The sequence below is a fragment of the Tursiops truncatus genome, chromosome 14 (assembly GCF_011762595.2).
Source record: "Tursiops truncatus isolate mTurTru1 chromosome 14, mTurTru1.mat.Y, whole genome shotgun sequence".
Lineage (NCBI taxonomy): Eukaryota > Metazoa > Chordata > Mammalia > Artiodactyla > Delphinidae > Tursiops > Tursiops truncatus.
The window spans coordinates 87,776,412-87,798,059 of record NC_047047.1 but is presented as its reverse complement, the minus strand read 5'-3'; the positions used below and the strand labels follow the sequence as shown (position 1 = coordinate 87,798,059).

The window sequence follows — 21,648 nt, the reverse complement described above, 5'->3', positions numbered from 1 at the left end:
GCTTCCCTGGTGGCACAGTGGCTGGGAGTCCGCCTGCCGATGCAGGGAACACGGGTTCGTGCCCCGGTCCGGGAAGATCCCACATGCCGCGGAGCGGCTGGGCCCGTGAGCCATGGCCGCTGAGCCTGCTCGTCCGGGGCCTGTGTTCCGCAACGGGAGAGGACACAACAGTGAGAGGCCCGTGTAGCGCCAAAAAAAAAAAAAAAAAAAAAATTTAACCCCCAAAACAAAGGCAACAAAAGCAGAAATAGACAAGTGGGGCTACGTCAAACTAAAGAGCCTCTGCACAGTAAAGGAAATCATCAGCATAATGAAAATGGAGAAAATATGTGCAAATCGTGTACCTTACCAGAAGTGAATATCCAAAATATATAGAAAGAATACATACGCTCAATAGCAAAAAGCAAGCGACTTAAATCAAAATTGGGCAGCGGGACTGAATAGATACTTCTCCAGAGAAGGCATACAGATGGTCGATAGGCACATGGAAAGATGCTCAATGTCACTGATCGTCAGAGAAGTGCAAATCAAAGCCACAGTGAGATACCACCTCACGGTGTCAGAACGGCTGTCATCAGAATGGCAAGAAGTAACAAGTGTCATCTGGGGGCCTGGGAGCAGATGGCAGTGTCTCCAGGTGGTCTCAGGTTTCTGTAACGTTTGTGATTTCCCCTGCATCACACTTCTAGTCCCATGGGGTGGTGTTTGGGCAACTGTTTGTGTTCCAGCTGAGGGCAGTTTTGCTGGGGAAAGATTTACTAGCAGTTCTTAGTGCGTTTGGATTTCCTCTTGTGTATGCCTTACTTTTGTATTCTTTTTCTTAAAGAATCCCCCCTTCACATTTTATCGTCTTTGGGCTTTATGAAAACTGCGTCGGCTCCAGGCTTCAGGGTACTGGTCATGGGGGAGATGGGGGCCAACCGTGCCCACGTGGGAAGACAGGAGGACGCAGAGGGATGCAGCGGCGATGTTCTAATTTGTGAGTCCCCTGGGAGCTTCAGGGGGCTTCGTTTTAGTTTTACGTTTCATAACTTCCTCTATGACTTGTGTACATAAGAATATATGTATTACACTCTGTATATATCAAATACAACAAAAATTTTAATGTAGCAGATTGAAGGAGAAAAGCTGCTAGAAAGACATTTAAATAAATAATGTGGAATCATCTTAAAACTTGAGAAGGGTTGTTTGGAGGAAGACAGTGAATAGCTACCTTACCTCCAAGGAATTTAGGCAAAAATAGCACAGTTATATACAAACAGTAGGTCTGTTACAGACCACGAATGGGCCAGCGAGGCAGAAGGACTGGTCTCCCAGAAGGTACTGAGTCAGAACTGGTGGCCGGTGTGTAGAGGTTCAGCAAAGTTCAGGCGAAGATGACTCCACTGGTCCTGACCTGGGGGCTCGGCAGAGGGCGTTGCAAAGTGGTCCCCACAAAAGCTGGCCTTGTGGTTGTGTTTTCTGTGGGGATGACTGACGAGGCCTGACGAGTGCAGTGCAGCAGCGTTTCTGGAAAGCGTCTGGCAGCAGGTGCTAACACCGCTGTGGATCCTCACACCTCAAACATAGCAGTTCCACACCCAGGAATGGATGACAAGCCGTGTTTCAGAGCACATTCAATATGTGCGTAAGAAAAAGTGACTTCAATCTGGCTTCTCAATAATGGGGAAATAATTCGTTATATGGGGATAGATTCATGCGATGAGATTTTTCAGTGTTTTAAAATGAATTTTACCAAGATTGTTTAGTGACTGGAAAACACATCATGTTAATTTTCAAAAGTGTATATAGTGAGGAACACAATAATTTACAAAGGCATTGGGAAATAAATGATATGTGTCAAGTGCTGAAATGACTATCTATAGAAGGAAAGAATGTGGGTCACCTTAATGTTCTTCCTTATATATATAGATCTATTTACTAATAATAGTATTAACAACAACAATTTACATAGTAGTTATTACATAGCAGGAGTCTTTCTAAATATTATGTATCTGTCATGATCACCTTTTTTGTGTGGGAGAAGGTAGAACTCTGAGGCACAAGAATGTAACTCATTTACCAAGGGGACACAGCTAGTGCCTGATGGTATAGGAAGGGGACGCAGCTAGTGCCTGCTAGTCTAGGAAGGAAACACAGCTAGTGCATGCTAGCACATAGGAGGGAAACGCAGATCGTGCCTGCTAGTACATAGGAAGGGAACACAGCTAGTGCATGCTAGTGCACACCAAGGGAACACACCAACAGAACACAGCTAGTGCATGCTAGTGCACACCAAGGAAACAGCTGGTGCATACGCAAGTCAGAATTGGAACTCCATGATCTGGTCCTGGAGCCCTGCTCGAACCTGATGGAACGGCTCAAGTAACTATTATTGAAATGGATGTGTTTTTCTTCCATTATCAATTCACGAGATGTTGATTTTTCTCTCTTGTAACTCAGAAGTCATTTTTCTCTCGTATAATTTCTGTGCCATCTTTTTCACATGAACCAAGTCTGTTCCTAATAATCTTGACACAGGAAATGGGCACCTTTGCTTGCATTGGTGCCTCAGCTCTGCGGGTCGTAGGATTCCAGTAGGGCATCGTTCCACCTCTGAAGCCCCCCAGCGTGTTTAATAATATCATGTTTTTCTAAACATTTGCACACTCCTCTTACTTTCATCCGCGTTTCATTGACCTGTATCTTAAGTAGATTCTGGTAGCTCTAAATCTTCGCTTGGCTTCCAAAGCGGCCTGATTTACCACCACTCAGTGAAGAGTTTAAGAACCAGGCCCTATTTTCACTCCATCATTCGTGTTTCTTAAGATACTTTTAATCTTATCATAATAATGATTTCAATTTGAAGAATATAACAGTAACCTGTTGTCAGATACATTCATTTGCTTTTAAATTATTGTATTGCTGTAATATTTAAAAATTTATATGACTTAAATACTTTAGATACTTGCTGTCTTCACAAAATTAATGAATTAATTTCATTAAGATAAGAAGCCAAGCATTTCCACTCAAAATATGTCAAATTCAAATAGAAAAATTATTTACATATTTCTATGGCATGCTGAGACCATATAGTACAGCACAGCTGTTTCATTCCTGAGATATAGGTCTTAAATTTGCTGCAGAAAAATATTTTAGAATGAACCTTCTCTCTCAATAATAATTAATATTTGATGGTTAATTGAGCCTTTAAGAGCTGCCCTTTGGAAAGAAAACAAAACTTATTTTAGTGGGAAACACACTTGATTAAAAGTTGACAGATATGACACTTCTGTAGAATATGTGAACATAGTTTGTGCAAAGCTGCCTGCGTTTGCTTAAATTACTTTCCTGAGATGCACTTGTCATTGATCCCCGTAACCTTGGTGACCTGTTGATAGGTCGCCTCCCAAAAAAACCCCAGCACACCTGCTGCGCTGGGTTTCCAGTGGCGTCTTGTCCATGCGCACCTGCTCTGTCCAGGGCTTCATGCAGGACAGTCCAACTGTCCAGGAAGGGCCGGGCCCCTGACAGATTCAGGTGCAGCTTGACAGGAGGCATTTTCAAAGAAAATTAGAGCTGGAAATGCCATAAAAGCTGAAGCTCTGTTACAAAAATGTTTTAGTTCTGGGTCTGTTTTAGAAAGAATTGGGGACTTCCCTGGTGGTCCAGTGGCTAAGACTGCGCTCCCAATGCAGGGGGCCCGGGTTCGATCCCTGGTCAGGGAACGAGATCCCACAAGCTGCAACTAAGACCTGGCGTGGCCAAATAAATAAATATATTTTTTTAAAAAAACAGTTATTTCCCAAAAAATAAAATAAAATAAAAGAATTGGGCAGAAGAGGATGCCCCTGAAGCCTCCACAGGGGCCCAAGGCACTTGTCTTCCGTCTCCGAGCGAAATTACCACCATCAGGAGGTGGCCGGTGAGAAGCCAACACAGAAAGCGTTCAGGACTGACGCCCAGCAAAGCGTATTAAGGCCGCTTTATCGGGGCCGCGGCCCGGCTGCCACCGGCCTCACGGCTTCCGTGGGACAGAGCGAGATTGTGCACTTCCTCCTTAGGAGCTTGGTGGCCCCCCCGAAGCTCTTCCCTGATACGAAGTCCCCCCACTTGCTAGGCCCGAGGTGCCCTCGCTCTGCTGCCCCCGCAGCTGCCGCCCTTAGGCCTCTGGTCTCAGTGGGTCATCCGCCAGGCTGTTCCAGACGCCGGGGAGACGGCCGGCCTGTCCCAGCGCCCCAGGGCCCAGCTCACGGGAGGAGGGAGCAGGGCCAGTGCTCCCCGGGACCCTCCCTCCCCAGCTCCCCACCGGTGGTCCTCAGGTGATGCCTCTGACTGCCGGTGTGGACGGCCAGCTTGGGTCCGGCCGCGGCCCGGGTCAGCCGGCCCTCTCCGGGCACCCCAGCATCAGCCGGCGACACCTGCACATCCAGTTGGCGACACTGCTGACAGCCCAGGCTCCCGGCCCGAGGCCCTGTGGGACAGCCTGCTTACGAGAGCTCCTCCCTGGAGATTTTCAGTGAGAACCCCTGTGTCCTAATGTGTGAAAGACTGTTTCCCCAGCAGAGCGAGTGACTGGCCGGGGAGATGGATTCGTAGCCTCTGGGACGCTTGGGAAGTACACCCTGTGCTGGTCGCTTGGCCTGCGTGGACCCTGGGTTCTGCGCGGCCAGGCGGCTCCCCAGGAAAGGCCAGGGTGTGTCCCTGATGCTGACCCTGAGAGCAGCGGCACAGTGTGGCCGCCCAGGCGCGGTGGAGGGCCGTCCCTTCCTCACTGACTCCAGAGCCTCTTGGAAAGTGACGAGAAGACAGACAAGGGGCGGGGGCAGGCAGGGAGGCTGCTTCCCCAGGCCCGGGCCTCCTTTCCTGTCCCGCCTCACGCGTGACCCTGCAGCCCCTGAGAGCAGGCCAGGCCCCAGGGCTGGAAGGTGGGTCTTGGCCCTCTGATGTCACCAGTATGGTCCCTCCACTCCCCACCTGCCTCAGAGATGGATGTTTCATTGTTGCAGTGATGGAAAGACAGAAACGTGTAGGAGGCCTGTCAGGGTGATGCGCTAGGTGTCTCTTCCTGCAGCGTTGCTTATCTCTCCTGAAGAAATGTCTTCGTAACAAAGTCACCTCCGGCACTGGGAGCTGTGAATACGCTGCCACTCTGAGGGTCGTCGGGAGACACTTGACCGTACAGGTGAGCATCACTCAGCACGTCAGAGGAGGTGACTGTTTACGTGGATCCCTTACCCCACGCGGCATAAGAACGGGAGCCTATCGTCTTCTCAAGCTTCTAGATGTTTAACAGAAACGTAAAGGGAGCACTAGCGTGGACACCCTGCAGCTCTGGCTGGCGTCTGACGTGAGAGAGAAGAGCTCAGGTTAGACCAAGTTCAACAGCCATGGGGGGTGAGTAACTCAGAGAACTAACTGTACCCTGAGGATCCAGAGTTTTCTTCTTGGGCAAAATATTCCAAGTATGTCTCACCCAGGAGACATTTCTTGGGTGTGTAAATAGGACAGATTTAAATTCAGAGAACTCAAAGCACAGAGTAGTGACTGCTCTCTAAATGAGTCCTTCCTCCAAGCCGGGCTCCGGGCGCGTGTGCCGATGGACGCCAGACTGGACCAGCCGGAGGCCGACCCGCCCGGGCCCCTAGGGCTCGAGCTGCACCAGGGGCTTTTGAAATACTTTTGGCAGAGATGGTCACGTCCTGACAGACGCTTTGGTCCCCTGTGATTTGGGTTCCGCGACAGTGTTTCAGGCCGTGGGACCGTCACACCCGTGAGGACCTGGCTCAGATACAGTGACCGTCTCAGTGCAAACCAGGGATGAGGTTCTGGTGGAAGAAAGTCTTCTCTGCACGAAACTCACCGGCTTCGTCTCATGGACCTGCGGCTGCCTTCACTGCACAGCAAACACGGACACAAACCCAGACCGTTCCCAGGAGACTGGCATGCGGATTTAAAATGGTTAAATCTGTGGTTTTGTGGAATGTATGTATTTTAAAACGCCTGTAAAATATTGACCAATAATTTATTTAATTTAGAAAATTATAAGAATTCTGGACTAAAAGTCAAATTTTGTAGGAATCCTGGGTCCCTTCACTGAGCCTGTTTTAACCCTCGTTGATTTTCATGTAAAAAGGGGCTAGATACACTTTTACTGCTGCCTTACAGTGCTGTTATATTAAATATTTGTTTGTTTTGTGTTCAAAGGCTAAGACCCCAGGCTGCACCTGGGACCAAGCCCCGCCGAGCCCCAAGTGCCCTTCTTCCTGGGGGGGCGGCCGGGGGTTGCGGTCCTCAGGCCGAGCAGGGCTGTGGCGGGAGTGCGGCTCGGGGCCGGGACGGGCAGGCTATGGGGCAGCAGCAGGTGGCTTAGAAGGTAAGGAACGGGGCCTGGACTGTCACACACACCAGAGATGAAAGCACGAGGAGGGTGATTTCTGGAGTAAAAATTACCGCGGGGAAGTCATGACAGAGCGCTGAAGGAGAAATTACAGTGAAGACACAGCGTGACCACCAACTCTTTCCCCGGAATGAGCGCAAGGCCCGCCGTATGTCAGCGTGATTACAGTTTTTAAAAATAAGAAATACAGAAGCATCGCCTGGGAATACTGTTCCAAAGGGGCCATCCTACTGCGGTCAGAATAATCCACCATAGAAATGTTATGCTCTCATCCCAAATTAGATACTGACAGTAAAATTAATTATATAATTATAAAAAAAACTTCCCGTAAAGAAAAACTGTTCTCTTAAGAATATGCTGGGAAACTCTGAGCTAACTGCTCAGTCTATTGCATCTGCCTTTCTGTCCTAAATCTCTGAGTCCTGAAAAAATAGTATTTCATGTTTTTGTGTTTTTGACAGTTCAGGTTTAAAATTCCAATCTAGTATCTGGGCCAACATCCAAAATGCAGTGTGACTGTTTCATATCCAATTTTAGGTCTTTCTAGTTGGGGAAAAAAATAATCTGTTTTCTCAGATGATGTTGGATTTTTTTTTTCAATTTTTTAAAAAGTATAGATTTGGTGCATCTTGTTTCCCCCCAAAAAAGAAGTGTTTATAAAACTCCTATATAAATAATTTTGTTCTAATCAATTGCACTTTTGAAAACACTAACTTTATGATATATGGTCAATAATGTAGTAAGGCAGGGAGCATTTTCAGAATGTGTCTGTTTGGGGGACGGTGACGGAGAGTAAATTCGGATGCATCTACCAAAGACAAGGTGGGGCTGCGTATCGATGTTGAGGTCACTCCCTGCAGTTTCCGTAGTCGAGCTCCGATTCCAGCTCACACAATGAAGAACCAAGTTCCGAGGCATTTACTCGGTGCGGACGCGCTTCCCCCCCAGAGGTTCTGGTCTCTCAGTTCTGAAATGAATACGTGGACGAGATTATTTGGGAGCAGTTCCTGGTTCTCTCTGCTGTGATCCCCTTTATCGATGTTACCACATCGCTAGGTGATTTCTGTTCCCCTGGTTCTTCTTCCTCCAAAAGATACTAAAGGATCTTATGGGCGCGGAGGACCCTGATAAAGTAAGCCAGGTCTAAACGGTAACGCCAGCTTCTTTAGTGCAGGAGATCTGGGGCCACAGGAGTAGGGGCAGCATTGCTCTAAGGCGAAGACGGCCTGGAAGGCTGCCCGCCCGTGAACAAGGCTGGTGGGGAGACGCCCCAACTGGGGCCGCCTGATGCCGAGGGGCGGAGCCAGCCTGTCCTGCTGGACTCGTCGTTTTTGAGCAAAGTCCGAGCAGGTGAAGGGGCCTCGGGCATGGGGGTCGCAGCGTCTGGGCGACGTGAGACCCATGGGGGAGGCAGGGTTCATGCTGAAGGGGCAGGCGTGGGGCACAGGACCAAGGACAGAGGGGGAGCTGGAGGGCAGTGGGGGGCTCTGCCCGCTTGTCCCTAAGCAGGCATGTGGGGCAGCCCCGGACTCCTTAGCCCCTGTTTCCCGTGAACCTGGGACCCCGTGTCCCCGTCGGTCCCTGAATCAGGCCTGGCGACTCAGAGCCGGCATGCCACATCCCCTCGGTGTCCGCAGGGCACCGGGAGCTTGGGGACGGCCTGAGCAGGCATTATCAGCAGCTGTCGCAGTCCGATGGGAAGACCCAGGGCTCCAGGAGGCGTCCCCGCCGCACCCCAGGCCCCGCCGGCCTCTGCTGGCTCGTCTGCTCTTCGTCCTGAGACGGACCGACACGAGGACACAGAGGTTCGGCCCTTTGGACGCCAGGTCTCAGGAAGGACAGTCAGTGGACGAAAACTCTGAGCTGCGCTGGATTTCTCCAGAAGCACAGAATTGACTTTCCCGGGGGAAGGTGAAAAGCAGGCGTGTCCGTGGGTTCCCAGCACTTCTCCGAGGGGCTGGACCCCACTTGGCGGCACAGGGAGTTGCAGTTCATTCCTTGAAGACAGTCAGGGCCTGCAGTCCACCGCACGTTTCCCAGGAAGCGCGGTGTGCGGGGTCGCCGACCGAACTTCTCCCGACTCCGCTAAAATGACTCAAGATGTGGAAACGATAGGGCCGCAGGGAAAACGGACTCGCGGCTCACAGAAGCCAGACCTGCCATGTTCGGGGAGCTGGTGCAGGCGCGGGGCTCGGGCTGCCGTCCACACCCGCGGGCGGCCGGCGTGCTCGGGCCGGAAGGGCAGCAGCCTCTCCACGGGGCCGGTTACTGTTTCACGAGGCAGCAGACCGCGGTTTGCCCTTCCCTCCACGTCACCTGTCACCCTCTCCTCTTTAGAAGCCAAAATGCCCAGAAAATCAAAGAGGGAGAGGGCAGGTGGGGCTGTTACCTGGGCCCCGGAGGGGCCTGGCGGGGCGGCTGTCCCCTCCCCGGGTGTCCTGCCCGCTGCTCACAGACCCCGGCAGCACCCTCAGTGGTCTCACCCTGTGACCGCCTAAGGCCATGAAGTTCACATAACTCTCACAAAGTTAAAGTATTGGGGTAATTGGGACTTTTCACAGAAATCCTTCCTTCTTAGGACTTACTAGATGCTTAGAGATTTCAGATTCCCTCAAGTCCTGAAGTCCTTGCAGGGATGGCTGTCATCTTGGACAGTGTTTTACAGTTCTGGTCACTTCCAACTAAGGCACCCTCACAGGGTTCTGTATCTCTGTTTGCAATACTGAAATACTGTTCTTTGCCATTATTACTGTACCATAGTAGAGTCTTAAATTATGTATGAAATAGGCCCGTCCTCCAGCAAAATCTATAAAGGTAGAAAGTACAGACTGCGACCCACAGGCATGTGTGTCTGCTGGGTAGACACCTTGTTTGAATTGAACGTGACGTGGTAAATATTTAGCTACTTGCTAGTTTTTGAGTCTTTCCCTTAGGTTTAATAATTGTCTTTATTGATCAAAACTTTTAGAAGGGAATAGAAGTCACATTATTGGGCTTATCGAAAAACAACATCTGGGCATTACAGCATGCCATGAAGAAGGACCTCCTGAGAGCCATGCAGAATAAAGCCGGGGTTTGGAATTTCCTGTCTGCTGTCTGTGTCACTGAAGGCTTCATGTCACATTCTCAGCATCTCCTGTGAGCAGTCAATTCATAACGTTTGCACCGTGCTAGGTCAGAATATCCAAAATCCAGACCTTCAGTAATACCACCAAATACCTGCTGTCCATTCTAGTGACTTACTAGTTAATTTCATGGAAATAAGCATTATTATTATTATTTTATTATTATTATTACATGGCTGTGGAACGTAACCTATGAGCCCAACCTGCAAAGTATCAAGCTGGATACAGAGAGCACACGAACAAACACAAATTACATAATACTCCCTTCTCATATGAAGCCATTCTTGATAATCATTTTAACCATCATGTTTTATTCTAAGTATTCTTAAAACTTGCAGTTGATACAGGCACACCTCACTTTATTTTGCTTTGCAGATCCTGGGTGGTTTACAAGTTGAAGGTTTGTGGCAACCCCACCCAAGCAAGTCTGTCCCTGCCATTTTTGCAACAGCATTTTCTCGCTTCATGTCTTTGTGTCACATTTTGGTAATTCTCTCAATATTGTAGACTTTTTCATTTGTATTATGCTTGTTACGGTCATCTGTGATCGGTGATCCTTGAGGTTACTGCTGTAATTGTGGGGGGCAGGGTCGCAAACCTCACCCATATGACAGTGAACTGAATTGATAGATGTTGTGCTGACTGCTCCACCAACCGGCCATCTCCCCATCTCTCCCTCTCCTCGGGCCTCCCTATTCCCTGAGACACAATATTGAAATTAGGCCAATTCATAACCCTAGAGTGGCCCCTAAGTGTTCAAGTGGAAGGAAGAGTCGCATGTCTCTCACTTTAAATGGCTGAACTTAGTGAGGAAGGCATGTCAGAAGAAGCCGAGATAGGCTGAAAGCTTGGCTTCTTGCGCCAAAGAGTTAGGCAAGCTGTGAATGCAAAGGAAAGTTCTTGAAGGAAATTACAAGTGCTACTCTAGTGAACACACAAATGATGAGGAAGTGAAACAGCCTGATTGCTGATACGGAGAAGATGTGAGTGGTCTGGATAGAAGATCAAACCAGCCACAACATTCCCTTAAGCCAAAGCTCAATCCAGAGTAAGGCCCGAACTCTCTTCAATTCTGTGAAGGCTGAGGCAGGTGAGGAAACTGCCAAAGAAAAGTTTGAAGCTAGCAGAGGTTGGTTCACGAGGCTTAAGGAAAGATGCCATGTCTCCATGACATCACAAGTGCAAGGCGAAGCAGCAAGTGCTGATGTAGAAGCCGCAGTAAGTTAACCAGAAAATCTAGCTAAGATAATTAATGAAGGTGGCTACACTAAACAACAGGTATTCAATGTAGAGAAACAGCTTTCTGTGAGAAGATGCCATCTAGGACTTTCATAGCTGAAGAGGACAAGTCAATGCCTGGCTTCAAAGCTTCAAAGGACAGGCTGACTCTCGTCAGGGGCTAAAACAGCTGGTGACTTTCAGTTGAAACCAGTGCTCATTTACCATCTGAAAATCCTAGGGCCCTTGAGAATTATGCTAAATCTACTCTGCCTGTGCTCTGTAAATGGAACAAAGCCTGAATGATAGCACATTTGTTTACAGCATGGTTTACTGAATGTTTTAAGTCCACTGGTGAGACTTACTGCTCAGAAAAAAAAATTCCTTTCAACATATTACTGCTCACTGACAATGTACCTGGTCACCCAAGAGCTCTGATGGAGATGAACAGCAGAATTCATGTTGTTTTCAGGCCTGCTAACACCCATCCAGTCTGCCCATGGATCAAGGAGTAATTTCAACTTTCAAGTTTTATTATTTAAGAAGTGCATTTCATAAAGCTATGGCTGCCATATACAGTGATTCCTCTGATGGGTAATGTCAACCGAAAACAATCTGGAAAGATTCACCATTCTAGATGCCATTAAGAACATCTGTGATTCCTGCGAAGAGGTCAAAATATCAACATTAACAGGAGTTTGGAAGAAGTTTCTTCCAAAACTGTTTATAAAATTCTCCCGTTCTGGGGAGAATCCGTGAGCACCCAAAGGATAAGACGAGATGCACCAAGAAGAACCACCCCAGTGTATCTCCTGCAAAAATAAATACCCTGGGCTTCCCTGGTGGTGCAGTGGTTGGGAGTCCGCCTGCCAATGCAGGGGACACGGGTTCATGCCCCGGTCTGGGAAGATCCCATATGCCGCGGAGCGGCTGGGCCCGTGAGCCATGGCCGCTGAGCCTGCACGTCCGGAGCCTGTGCTCTGCAACGGGAGAGGCCACAACAATGAGAGGCCCGCATATCGGAAAAAAAAAAAAAAATAAATAAATAAATAAATAAATACCCTGTTACACTGAAAAATAAGGCATTTGTGCTCAGGTGCTGGGCAGCTGGCAGCTCCACACAGTGACCCTGGAAAAGAGAGAACATCACAAGTTAAGTACCACCTGGGGACAGTGGAACTCAAACATGGTGCATGGTCCTGCTGCACTGAGAAGCAAAAATAAGGATGTAGGGCTTCTGAATCAGCTAGAATCTGGGCGACAAGGCACCAGAGAGTCATAACCCGAAGGAGGTGGCAGAGGGGGAGTCAGAAGATTTGGGGTGTTGGGCCCCTCCCTGGCTGAATGTAGGATACCCATGCACAGGGAAATACTATCAGTGCCCACCCAGGAAAGGCTGCTGAGGGGTAGGAGCAAACGAAGATGCTATAGGTCAAGCAGTAGGGATGAAATTGCATTTCCCCTTTCCCGGAATGGGGAAGATTTAATGTGCCCGGACATGGCGGCTGAGACCTCAGAAAGGCTACACCTTTGTCACTGAGACCATATTAAACCTGTCTTAACAGAGTCCAAAACCAAGCTTTGAAAACATCTGTAGAGACAACAGTTTGGGGCTGATTCCTCTAAGTTACAGAGTTTAGTAAACAGCTTAGATTTTCCAAAAACCCACCTCAACAAAGCTTAAAACTTCCTAATTTTAAGGTGCTTAAATAACTGAACTGCCTGTTGAACAAAAAACAGCTCTTTAGAGGAAGATAATATAATGCATAGTCCCTGCCCTAGGTTACAACGTCCAGTATGCAATCAAAAGTTACTAGTGACGCAAAGAAGCGAGACAAAGCGATACAAAGCTACGAAAAGCTCAGTCAGTAGAAATAGACCCCACATGACGTTGTGTTTAGCCAACAAAGACCTTAACACAATAGTTATCGATACCTTCAAGGCCTTGAGGAAAATATGGTTTTAATGGTTGAAAAGATAGGAACTCTGAGTAAAGAAATTGAGATTTCAAAAATGAAACAAATGATAATTGTAGAACTGAAAGTGCAGTAACTAGAATTTTAAGAAAAGAAAAAAATCTACTGGATAGGCTTCATATGAATTAAAGATGGCATAAGGCCTGGCGGTAAACTTGGAGACACACCAACAGAAATCTGCCCATCTGAAGAACAGGAAAAAGACTGAAAAACAAGGGAGCACCAGTGACCTGTGGCGTAACTCAAGTGGACCAAGGCTGTGTGTACTTGGAGTCCAGAAGGAAAATGGGAACGAAGACAAAGCTGGATGAATACAAAGAAAACTATACGTCAGCAGATCCCAGTCAAACTGTTGAAAGTCAAAGAAGAGAAAATCTAGGTAGAAGCCAGATTTTTATAAAAGACATATTTACATAGGAACAGAGAAATGAATGAATATCTATTTAGAATTCTATATCCAGGGGAATATATTCTTCAAAAGTGAGGGGATACAAACGTTTCAAAAGAAATTTAAGCTGAGAGAAAATATCACCAGCAGACCTGCACTACCCGAGATACTAAAAGATGCTCTTCAGGCTGAAAGGACAAGACACCAGATGGAGACTTACACATACAGGAAGAAGTAAAGAGCAGCATAAATGGTAAATAAGTGGGTGTGTGTATAAAATATCTATTTTCCTTATCATAATTTCCTTTAAATATAAATACTTCAGAGGACAAAATGATAAGACAGTAAAATGGAGTTGATAATGTATGTTGAAGTAAAAGATGTAGCAAAAATAGCACAAAGGGTGGGGTCAGGTAAATTGAATTATTCTGCTGTAAAGTTCTTATATTTGTGACATGAGGTGTAGGAACAGTGATGTGTCAGATGGGAATTTTGCAGTGATACAATATAATAAATAAGCATTGATAAATTAAGAACATGTATTATGATTCCTACAACTAATGAGAAGATAAAAGAGAATAATGAAAACAATTGATCAACCCCTTAAAAATAGTATGTTCAATAGAGCAGAAAAATCAAGAGGAACAAATAAGAAATAGGAATTAAATAATAATTAAACCTAGTGACATAAGAGTTATAATAAATGTAAACGGACTAAATGTTCCAATTAAAAGGTACAAGTTGTCAGACTGGATTTGATAAAAAGAAAGGCCCAACTCTATGCTTTCTACTGAAATTATAATTTAAACGTAAAGATGCAAATAGGTGGTGATTAAAAGAGTGGAGAACATATATTTTATAAACAGAAACCGAATAATTGTGGCTATATTAATATCTGACAAAGTAGTCTTTAAGGCAATGAGTGTACAAAGAAGAATGTTGCATTACGATTAAAAGACCAATTCATCAGGAAAATGTAATAATCCTGGATGGAGTTTGCACTTAGTAACAGAGCTTCCGAATATAAGAACCAAACCTGGCAGAAATGGCAGAAACAGACAAACTCACAGTCATACTTGGAGATTTTAATACTCTTTGCTCAGAAGTTGATGGGACAAGTAGGCAAAACATCAGTAAGGAGATAGAGGATGTAACCGACCTTCTGAGTCAACTAACTGGCTCACAGCATACTGTGTCCAAAGTCTGTAGAATCAACGTTCCTTTCAAGTGAACATGGAACATTCATCAAGGTGGGTCACGTGCAAGGCCATGGAAGACTGTTCAGGGCAGCAAAGGCTTATAGAAAACTCAAGTATTCTGTAATTGGTGAATCCTGTCAAAGAACATGTCCATTTCACAGACACTTTCAGGAAACAGAAGATTTGCTGCATCCCAGCTAACTCTACGAGGCCAGAATAATTTTACGAGAATCTTTTAAAGGCGTTATGTGTAAAGAATATTACAGACCAATGACCCTCATAAATGTAGATGCAAAAATCTTCAAATATATGAACAAGTCAAAGGAAGAATAATGTGTCATGAGCAAATGAGGTTTATCCGAGGAATGCAAGCTTGGCACCCAAATTTAACTGATAACACAGCACTTTTATTTAGATTGTTCTTAAACTGGGAATGATTCAGATCTCCTTCAACAGGTGAATGGATAAAGACATGCTGGCAGATGCAGACAGTAGACTACGACTCAGTGATGAAAATGAATAATCTGCTGGAATACGCAGTGATGAGGATCCTCTCACAGCCTCCTGCCGAGAGAAGGAAGCCTCACCCACAAGTACGTCCTGTATGATTCTAGGCATAGAAGCCCTAGAAGACTCAGAGTAATCTATAGTGACGGAAGTCAGACCAGTGGCTGCCTTGTGCAGGAGGCGCAGGGAACTTTTCTTGGTGGCTGGGGTGGAATTATTCTGTATTCTAATTTAGGGCTTGGTTGCGTGAGGTGGATACATTTGTCAAAACTCATCAAACTGTGCACCTAAATCAGTACATGTCGTTATACATAATTGACGCCTCAGTATAGTTCAGTTAAAAATAGAAGAATAAAGTGGAAAGTCCTCAACCATTCAAAGTAGAGATGTGGCAATACCTAAAAAGTTGGCTTCAAATTTCCCAGTTAAACATCAAGTATTGAACGTTGAACATTTTTCCTGAAAAAGATGACTTGAAGACGTATCCCAGCGCCCAAGAAATGAGACAGGGGAGGAGTGGAAGATGCACAGGTAGAGCATTTGAGAACAAGAAGGTCCGCCCTCGCTAGTTTGCCACTCGTATTCGTGACGTCAAGGAAAGCGTGATCGTGGCTGTAATGCAGCATCCTTGGCTGTCACTCCTTCAGAATCCTCTGTGGTGCGTAGCCCTCTGCAGGCAGTGAGTTCCACGGGGAGCGTCCCGTCACGCTAGGGATCCCCAAAATCAGGTGAGATGCTGCCCCACGAGGTAGAACCTCCACTGAGCCATCTCAACTCAGAATCTCCAGCTCAAAGAAACTACGATGTCCTAGAGCAAACGGTCCTGTGGGTTGATGGGTCACATATAAATGTTTTAGAACCAGGACGGCCTTCTTTTCCTCACTCCTCTGACGCCTTTGACTGGTGTCAAATGGAAGGAAACACGACTTGTCCCTCCTCCTCTAAAATCGATGTCTTGGGTGGTGGGTAGCAGTAGATGGTGTCGTAAGACCTGAGTTCCCTGGGCTGGGCCGCACGATCAGGAGAGCTGACGGGTACAACCCACGGCGTTTCGGTTCAGCTGGGGGGACCACGCCTCGTGATCTCTGTGAGCTCTAAAGCTGATGTACCATTTCGGGCTGAAATTAGAATCATGATCTGCTTCCTGCGGGTGACGAGCTCCCCTCAGACGCGGACTTGCACACACAGGGGAAGCCTGCCCAGACCTTGAGCGGCCCCAGCCTTGACCACAGGTTCTGGAAGGTCTGTCCGGGCACAACTTTCCTGGTGTCCCATCAGGCGCGAGAGCTCCGGGCTCCCGCAGTGCTGGGGCCCGCAGTCTGTTTTCCCCCAGACCCCAGGGCTTGCAGCTACAGAGGGCAGGCAGCTACTGTCCTGCAGCCCATGGCAGGAGTCCAGGGATGGAGCAAGCTTGGAGGGGACCCCAGCCAGGCTCCTCCTCCTTTCCCAGGCATCCCCTGAACCCACCATCAAGGAAGCCATGTGAGCATCACAGAAACCCCCACTGGTCCACGGAGACCTGGTGTCCTCCTTCAGCCTCAAGGTTCTCAGGATTATACAAAGTATTTTTCCAGAGGAAACACCGGTCAAATCTGACATGAAACTCTGGGCTTGTCAGTGGCCCCTGAGGTAGAAGCTTTCCAAAGCAGAGGGAACAAAAAGCTTCCTTTAAAAAGTTATAGTCTGTTGCTAAAATGTGCCCTATAGGTTATGAAATGCAACCTGATTTTATAAAGGAAAAAATTGTTTTCCTTAGTGGGGAATCGCTTTTTATCCTACATTTTGAAAAGCCAATTTAAAATGATTTTATTTAATAACCATATCCTTGTGCTCATTTAAATACTGCTCATTATGCACGGAATCCATTATGACACTTTAAGTGGTGGTTTTGCAGAATTATTCTCATAACTCTGACTATTGATGCCTGTTGTCGCTTACAAGTTTGAATCAGTGAGGGCAGCAAACCGCATTCAAAGAAAATGCACGAAACGTTATTCCTGGTGAACTCTGATACCTTAAATGCAGTGTTGTGAATGCAAATAACAGTGATAAAACTCAGTGAACACTGATAACTGAAGACACGCCGCAACGTATAATAAATTACAGCGAATTCTTACACGCAGCAGCAGTACATGTAGGCAAACGGGTATCTCAGTGAAGCCAGTGTGAAATCCATAGTAAAGTAATAAGTCTGTAGGCCTCCAGTGCCGCGCCACGCGCACACCAAAAGCAAATATTCTATCGGACACTAGAACATGATGCAAAAAGATGACAATAAATGAACATTCATAGAATCTAGTTTAATCTTCTAATGTTACAGTACCTTTGCTTTTGAGCTATTGGCCGTGGAATTAATAAATTTAAATAAAGAATGTTATGAGGACAACCCAAACCCAGCCTCTGGTTGCTCGGAATCCAGGCATTGGCAGGGCTGCTCCTTCCAAAGGCTCCAGAGGAGGGTCCTTCCTGCCCACTCCCGCTCTTGGTAGCCCCCGCACCGCCCCGGGCATCCTGGTCGTTCGGCCATGTGGCTTCCGTCTCTGCCTCTGCCTTTGCAAGGCCCTGCTCCCTCCTGTCTGGGTTCCCCTGTATCCCTCTGGTAAGGATAGATGCCACAGCGTTGAGGGTGCCCAAATAGTCCAGGTACGTACCCTAAATTTAATCACACACGCGGGGACCCCTTGTCCAAATAAGGTACCAGGTCCCGGGATTAGGCCCCGATATGTTTTATCCGGGGGTGGCCTGAGACGGTCAGACACTAGACTCGTTGGGAGTTTGGCCTGGAAGGAATCCTCACCGTAAGAGTGGTTTCAGGCCTTGCTGGAGTCTTAGAGTGGAGGTGAGTCCGCAGCATGCTAGCACCGCGCGTCCCACGCAGCCTTAGCCGTCCCAGCAAGAGCCCGTTTCCAGCGCTCACCATCGCCACCCTGCAGGCCCTGCTTTCCTTAGCGAGGCCCTTCCCCCATATTCCCGACGACCCCTGTCGGGACAGCACAGAAGTGGCCTCCCTGATCTGGGGGCCTTTCCAGCGCTCCCAGGCAGATCCAGCTTTGCCGTCCTAACTAGTGCCCCGGGGACTCACACCTTGCTCTGGCCGCCCGTGCCTGAGCTAGAAGGTGCCGGGAAAACCTGCCCTTGTGGCTGGGAGCCACGGCTGCCGCGAGGATGCTTCCGAGTGACGGAAGCCGGCGTCCCACGAGGCGCGGCCGCGCGTGCCGGGGCTGTCTTCTCCGAGGGGGCGAGACGGGCCAGCATCCGACCCTGTGACTAACTGGGCACGTGCGGCGTCCTGTCTGGTGACCTGGCTGTCTGCGTGGCTTCATTCAGGCGTTCGAGCCTCTTCCTCTTCCCCGCAGGCCCCGCCGAGGAGGGACCGGGCCACCCCTCCCCACGGGCTCCCTCTCTGCTCACCTTGGACAGACAGTGGGGACTTCGCTGCTGATGAACAGGCAGGGTCTTGTGACCTAGGCACCCGTTAGCGTGTCGTCGATATTATTATGTATTAAACTCGCTCTGATTTGACCTTCCAGGGAGACGTGGTCGTTCACAGCCTTCCTGGACTCAGAGCCTTCGTCGTGTCCCTCAGGTTCCTTCCAGCTTTTCTCTCCCCGTCCCCTTCCCTGGGACTTTTCTGTCTTTGGAGCAGTATGCTGTGTGAAAACTAGAGGCAGAACATCGTTTATGTCGAAATAGAAGAGCCGTTCTTTCTTTCCGGAGCTTTGAGAGAATGATCACGTGCTTTTGCAGCAGCTGAAATGTGTCTCATTTGGGTTTGGGGGGCGTGATGTCGGGGCCCGTCGGGGCCTCCCCTGTATTTGGTGCCTCCACCTGATTCTGTGGCCGTTGATTCTCGTCTGTTTTGCGCAGGCTCCGTCCTCGCCTTCTTCGCCCGTCGCTAATGAGCCAAAATATGAGAAGCGCTGGCTGGACGCCGTGTCCCTCCCTCTGTCCATGGCTCGGGTCTCACGGTGCAGAGCTGGAGCACAAAAAGTAAGGTGCGTGACCGACGTCTGGGGTGGGAAGCGCCGATAAACGCCGAGGTGCGTGTCCTTGTCTCCAGCTGGATTTAGCATTTGCAGAAATAATCACAATATTAATAAACGTCAAGCATCATAAGAAAACACTAGTCAGAGCAGGGGCCGATTTGCGGTCAGGAGGCTTCTGTCTAGTGGGGACTGTGTTCATTCTTCTGAGACATAGTCATCAGAAGAAAAAATCGTATTTTCAGTTTGAACTGTTAACAGACTTAGATTGGAAATAAGACTGTACTCTTATCCACGTTGCATACAATTACAGAAAAGTCATTTAAACCCCACGGGCCTCATTTTCTTCATTAATAAAATGAGAAGGTTAGACCAGCACCCGTGTTCAATAACTGCTCACTAGTTTTCGAGCCTGGTTAATGAAGTAACTTCAGAGTTTCACCTGTAAAGGTTGTGTGTCCCTCACTGTTTTGTGGAATAAGGTAGCATTTTTCCCTCTGAGTTAGTGCAGTGTGTCATCTGTGGCCAACTGTGCTGTCCGGTCACTGTGGAAAGGCTGAGAAGTAGGTAGGTGGTGAGTTTCCTTTCATTCTCAAGAAGGTGGGGAGAGAACTGTGTGAACAAAGGAAGAGCGCTCGTTGTCCTGGAATTGAGTACTTTCTTGATGAGACACGTGTGCCCACGGAGGCCATGTTCGTGTGAACACAAAGCATCTGAAGAAGGCGCCCCTGGGTGGTCACACGCCCCTCCTTTGCCCTGGGGAGTGCTGTCAAATCCTACGAGCAAACCAAAGGTTTCCATGTCGTTTTATGGAAACAAACATATCTTATTAGCTTTGCTGACTCTCATGATTTTAATGTGGGCAGGAAGATGCAAAAAGTAAAATGAATGACGAAAATTCTGCATTTCATCGAGTGTGTTTGTCTGACTCACATCAGTATTAACGTGCACGTTTAGAGGGGATGCTGTCCCCTCCCCTGCCCTGTAGCCCCCTGGTCGCACATTGAAGAGGAGGGGAAGAGGAGAGGAGGTGAGCACGTGGCCTCAAACAGCCTGAGTTACTTCTGCAGCTCCTGTGCTCTCTCCCGAGGGACCCTCGCTCTGGGGCGTGCAAGGAGCAGGTTTAGGAGTTGCCAGCTCTAAACCAAACGCTTTTTAAAATCTAAAAGCCAAAGCTCTAAACTATAGCCTGGGAAGGATTTTTAGGAGATCCTCTGAGGGGATGAAAACAAGTGGGATGAGCATGTCAGAGGTCAGCGTCCTGGGGCTTCTGTCGTCGTCCAGTTGTAGGACCAAAATTTGTCACCAGCTGCTCTGCGTTTTCCTTGTTTGGAAAGTACAGTAATTTGGCCAACGATGGTTGAGGTGCCTTAGTTTTCCGAAGACGTTTCAAAAGATTCTCTAAAGAGTAGACACCTATTTAATTCTAACATTGAGATACGTATTGAAATGATAAAACTCAGTTGTGGTGAGTATGACGGTTCCCATGTCCCGTCGCCTCCGGGGCTGCAGGGTTGTCCTCTGCCGGGGGCCTCTCACACCTGTTCGCTGTCAGGTGGACGTTAGTGTCAGCGGTTCTTGGGCACGGTGGGAACTAAGCTTTTCCGTAAGTTATACATCACTGTTAATGAAGGTCGAATCATCGACTGCCCAGGACAGGAAAAGATGGTTCCATGAGAATTTGGGGGAGAGCATCTTGATATGAAACGAAAACAGGTGTAAAAACAGCACGATGCCCAGTGAGGGTGACAGCCGACTCCTTACAAAGTAGGGCTGCTCCTCGAGTGCTCACGTAGGAAAATAGACCACGTCTGCAGACTCTGGGAAGTAGCCACGAGACATCACAGATTCCTCAGCAGAAGCTCGTGCTTTTGGCTATTAGGTGGTTGTTAGCACATTTCTCTGACACTGCGAGGAGGAAAGCATGCTTCCTGGGGCGACTAACGGTTGTGAAGAGGGCGAGAGTTTTCTGAGCAGGACCCTCTCCATTTTCCGTTGCTACATAACCAGTTAGTGCAAATTTAGCTTCAAAAGCGCGAGTGTGTCATCTCACAGTCTCCACGGGTCAGCTGGGCTGTGTGTGCCGGGGTCTCCAAGCCGATGCTGGGGTGTGACCGGGCTGCGCTCTCGCCTGAAGCCGGGGCGCTGCCCAAGGTTCTCGCTGGTTGTTGGCAGAACTCAGGCCCTCGAGTCTGTAAGGCTGGGTTCCCCATCTCCGTGCTGGCTGTCACCCAAGTTCCAGGCCACATGTCCCCTCCCCTACAAGGCGGCAACAGATGACCTCTCGTGCATGGAATCTGACCTCCTGTCTCTGACCTTCAGACCCAGATGTGAAGGGCATGAGACCACGTCGGGCCACCTGGATAATCTTCCTAATTTAAAGCCAGCTGATTTCAGGTCTGAATTACTTTTGCAGAATCCCGCCTGGCAACACCTAGCTTTGTGTCTGACAGAGTAACTGGGTGCAGCTGCCTGTGCCCTGGAGGCTGTGGTCTGAGCTTAAGTGCAGGGCGTGCTCAGACCCATCTTAGGAATCTGTCCTTCGAAGACGCGCTGAGCCTCGGTCTGCGGTTGGCTGTGCTTTCACGTCCCCATGACGAGTCTGGTTAGGGTCCCAGACCTGGGCTGAGCAAGGTACCGGCTTAGTGTGTGTATTTTAGGAAGCTGAGGGGTCGGGACTGTCCTTAAGAACAAGAGAAACGTGTGCTTGCCAGACGGTCAGTCCAGCCACAAGGGAGGCAGCCTCAGACCAGACGATCTAAAGCCTGGGGCTCTGGACTTGGGCGAGAAGAGGGGAGGCGGATGGTGTGGAGGAAAGAACAGGGTTTGGAGGGAACCGTCTCTAATCCCGCATTGCCTCTGGGCCTCTTGGG

General features: G+C 48.3%; 1 protein-coding gene across 2 annotated transcripts in view; it reads left to right on the top strand.

Moving 5' to 3' along the window:
* SNTG2 (syntrophin gamma 2) overlaps positions 1–21,648 on the top strand; it is a 201,689-nt gene that overhangs the window by 114,127 nt on the left and 65,914 nt on the right. For both annotated transcript variants that reach the window (XM_073791630.1, XM_073791631.1), the window contains exon 9: positions 18,660–18,787. In XM_073791630.1, coding sequence (XP_073647731.1) covers positions 18,660–18,787 — 128 coding nt within the window. The remainder of the gene's footprint in view (positions 1–18,659; positions 18,788–21,648) is intronic.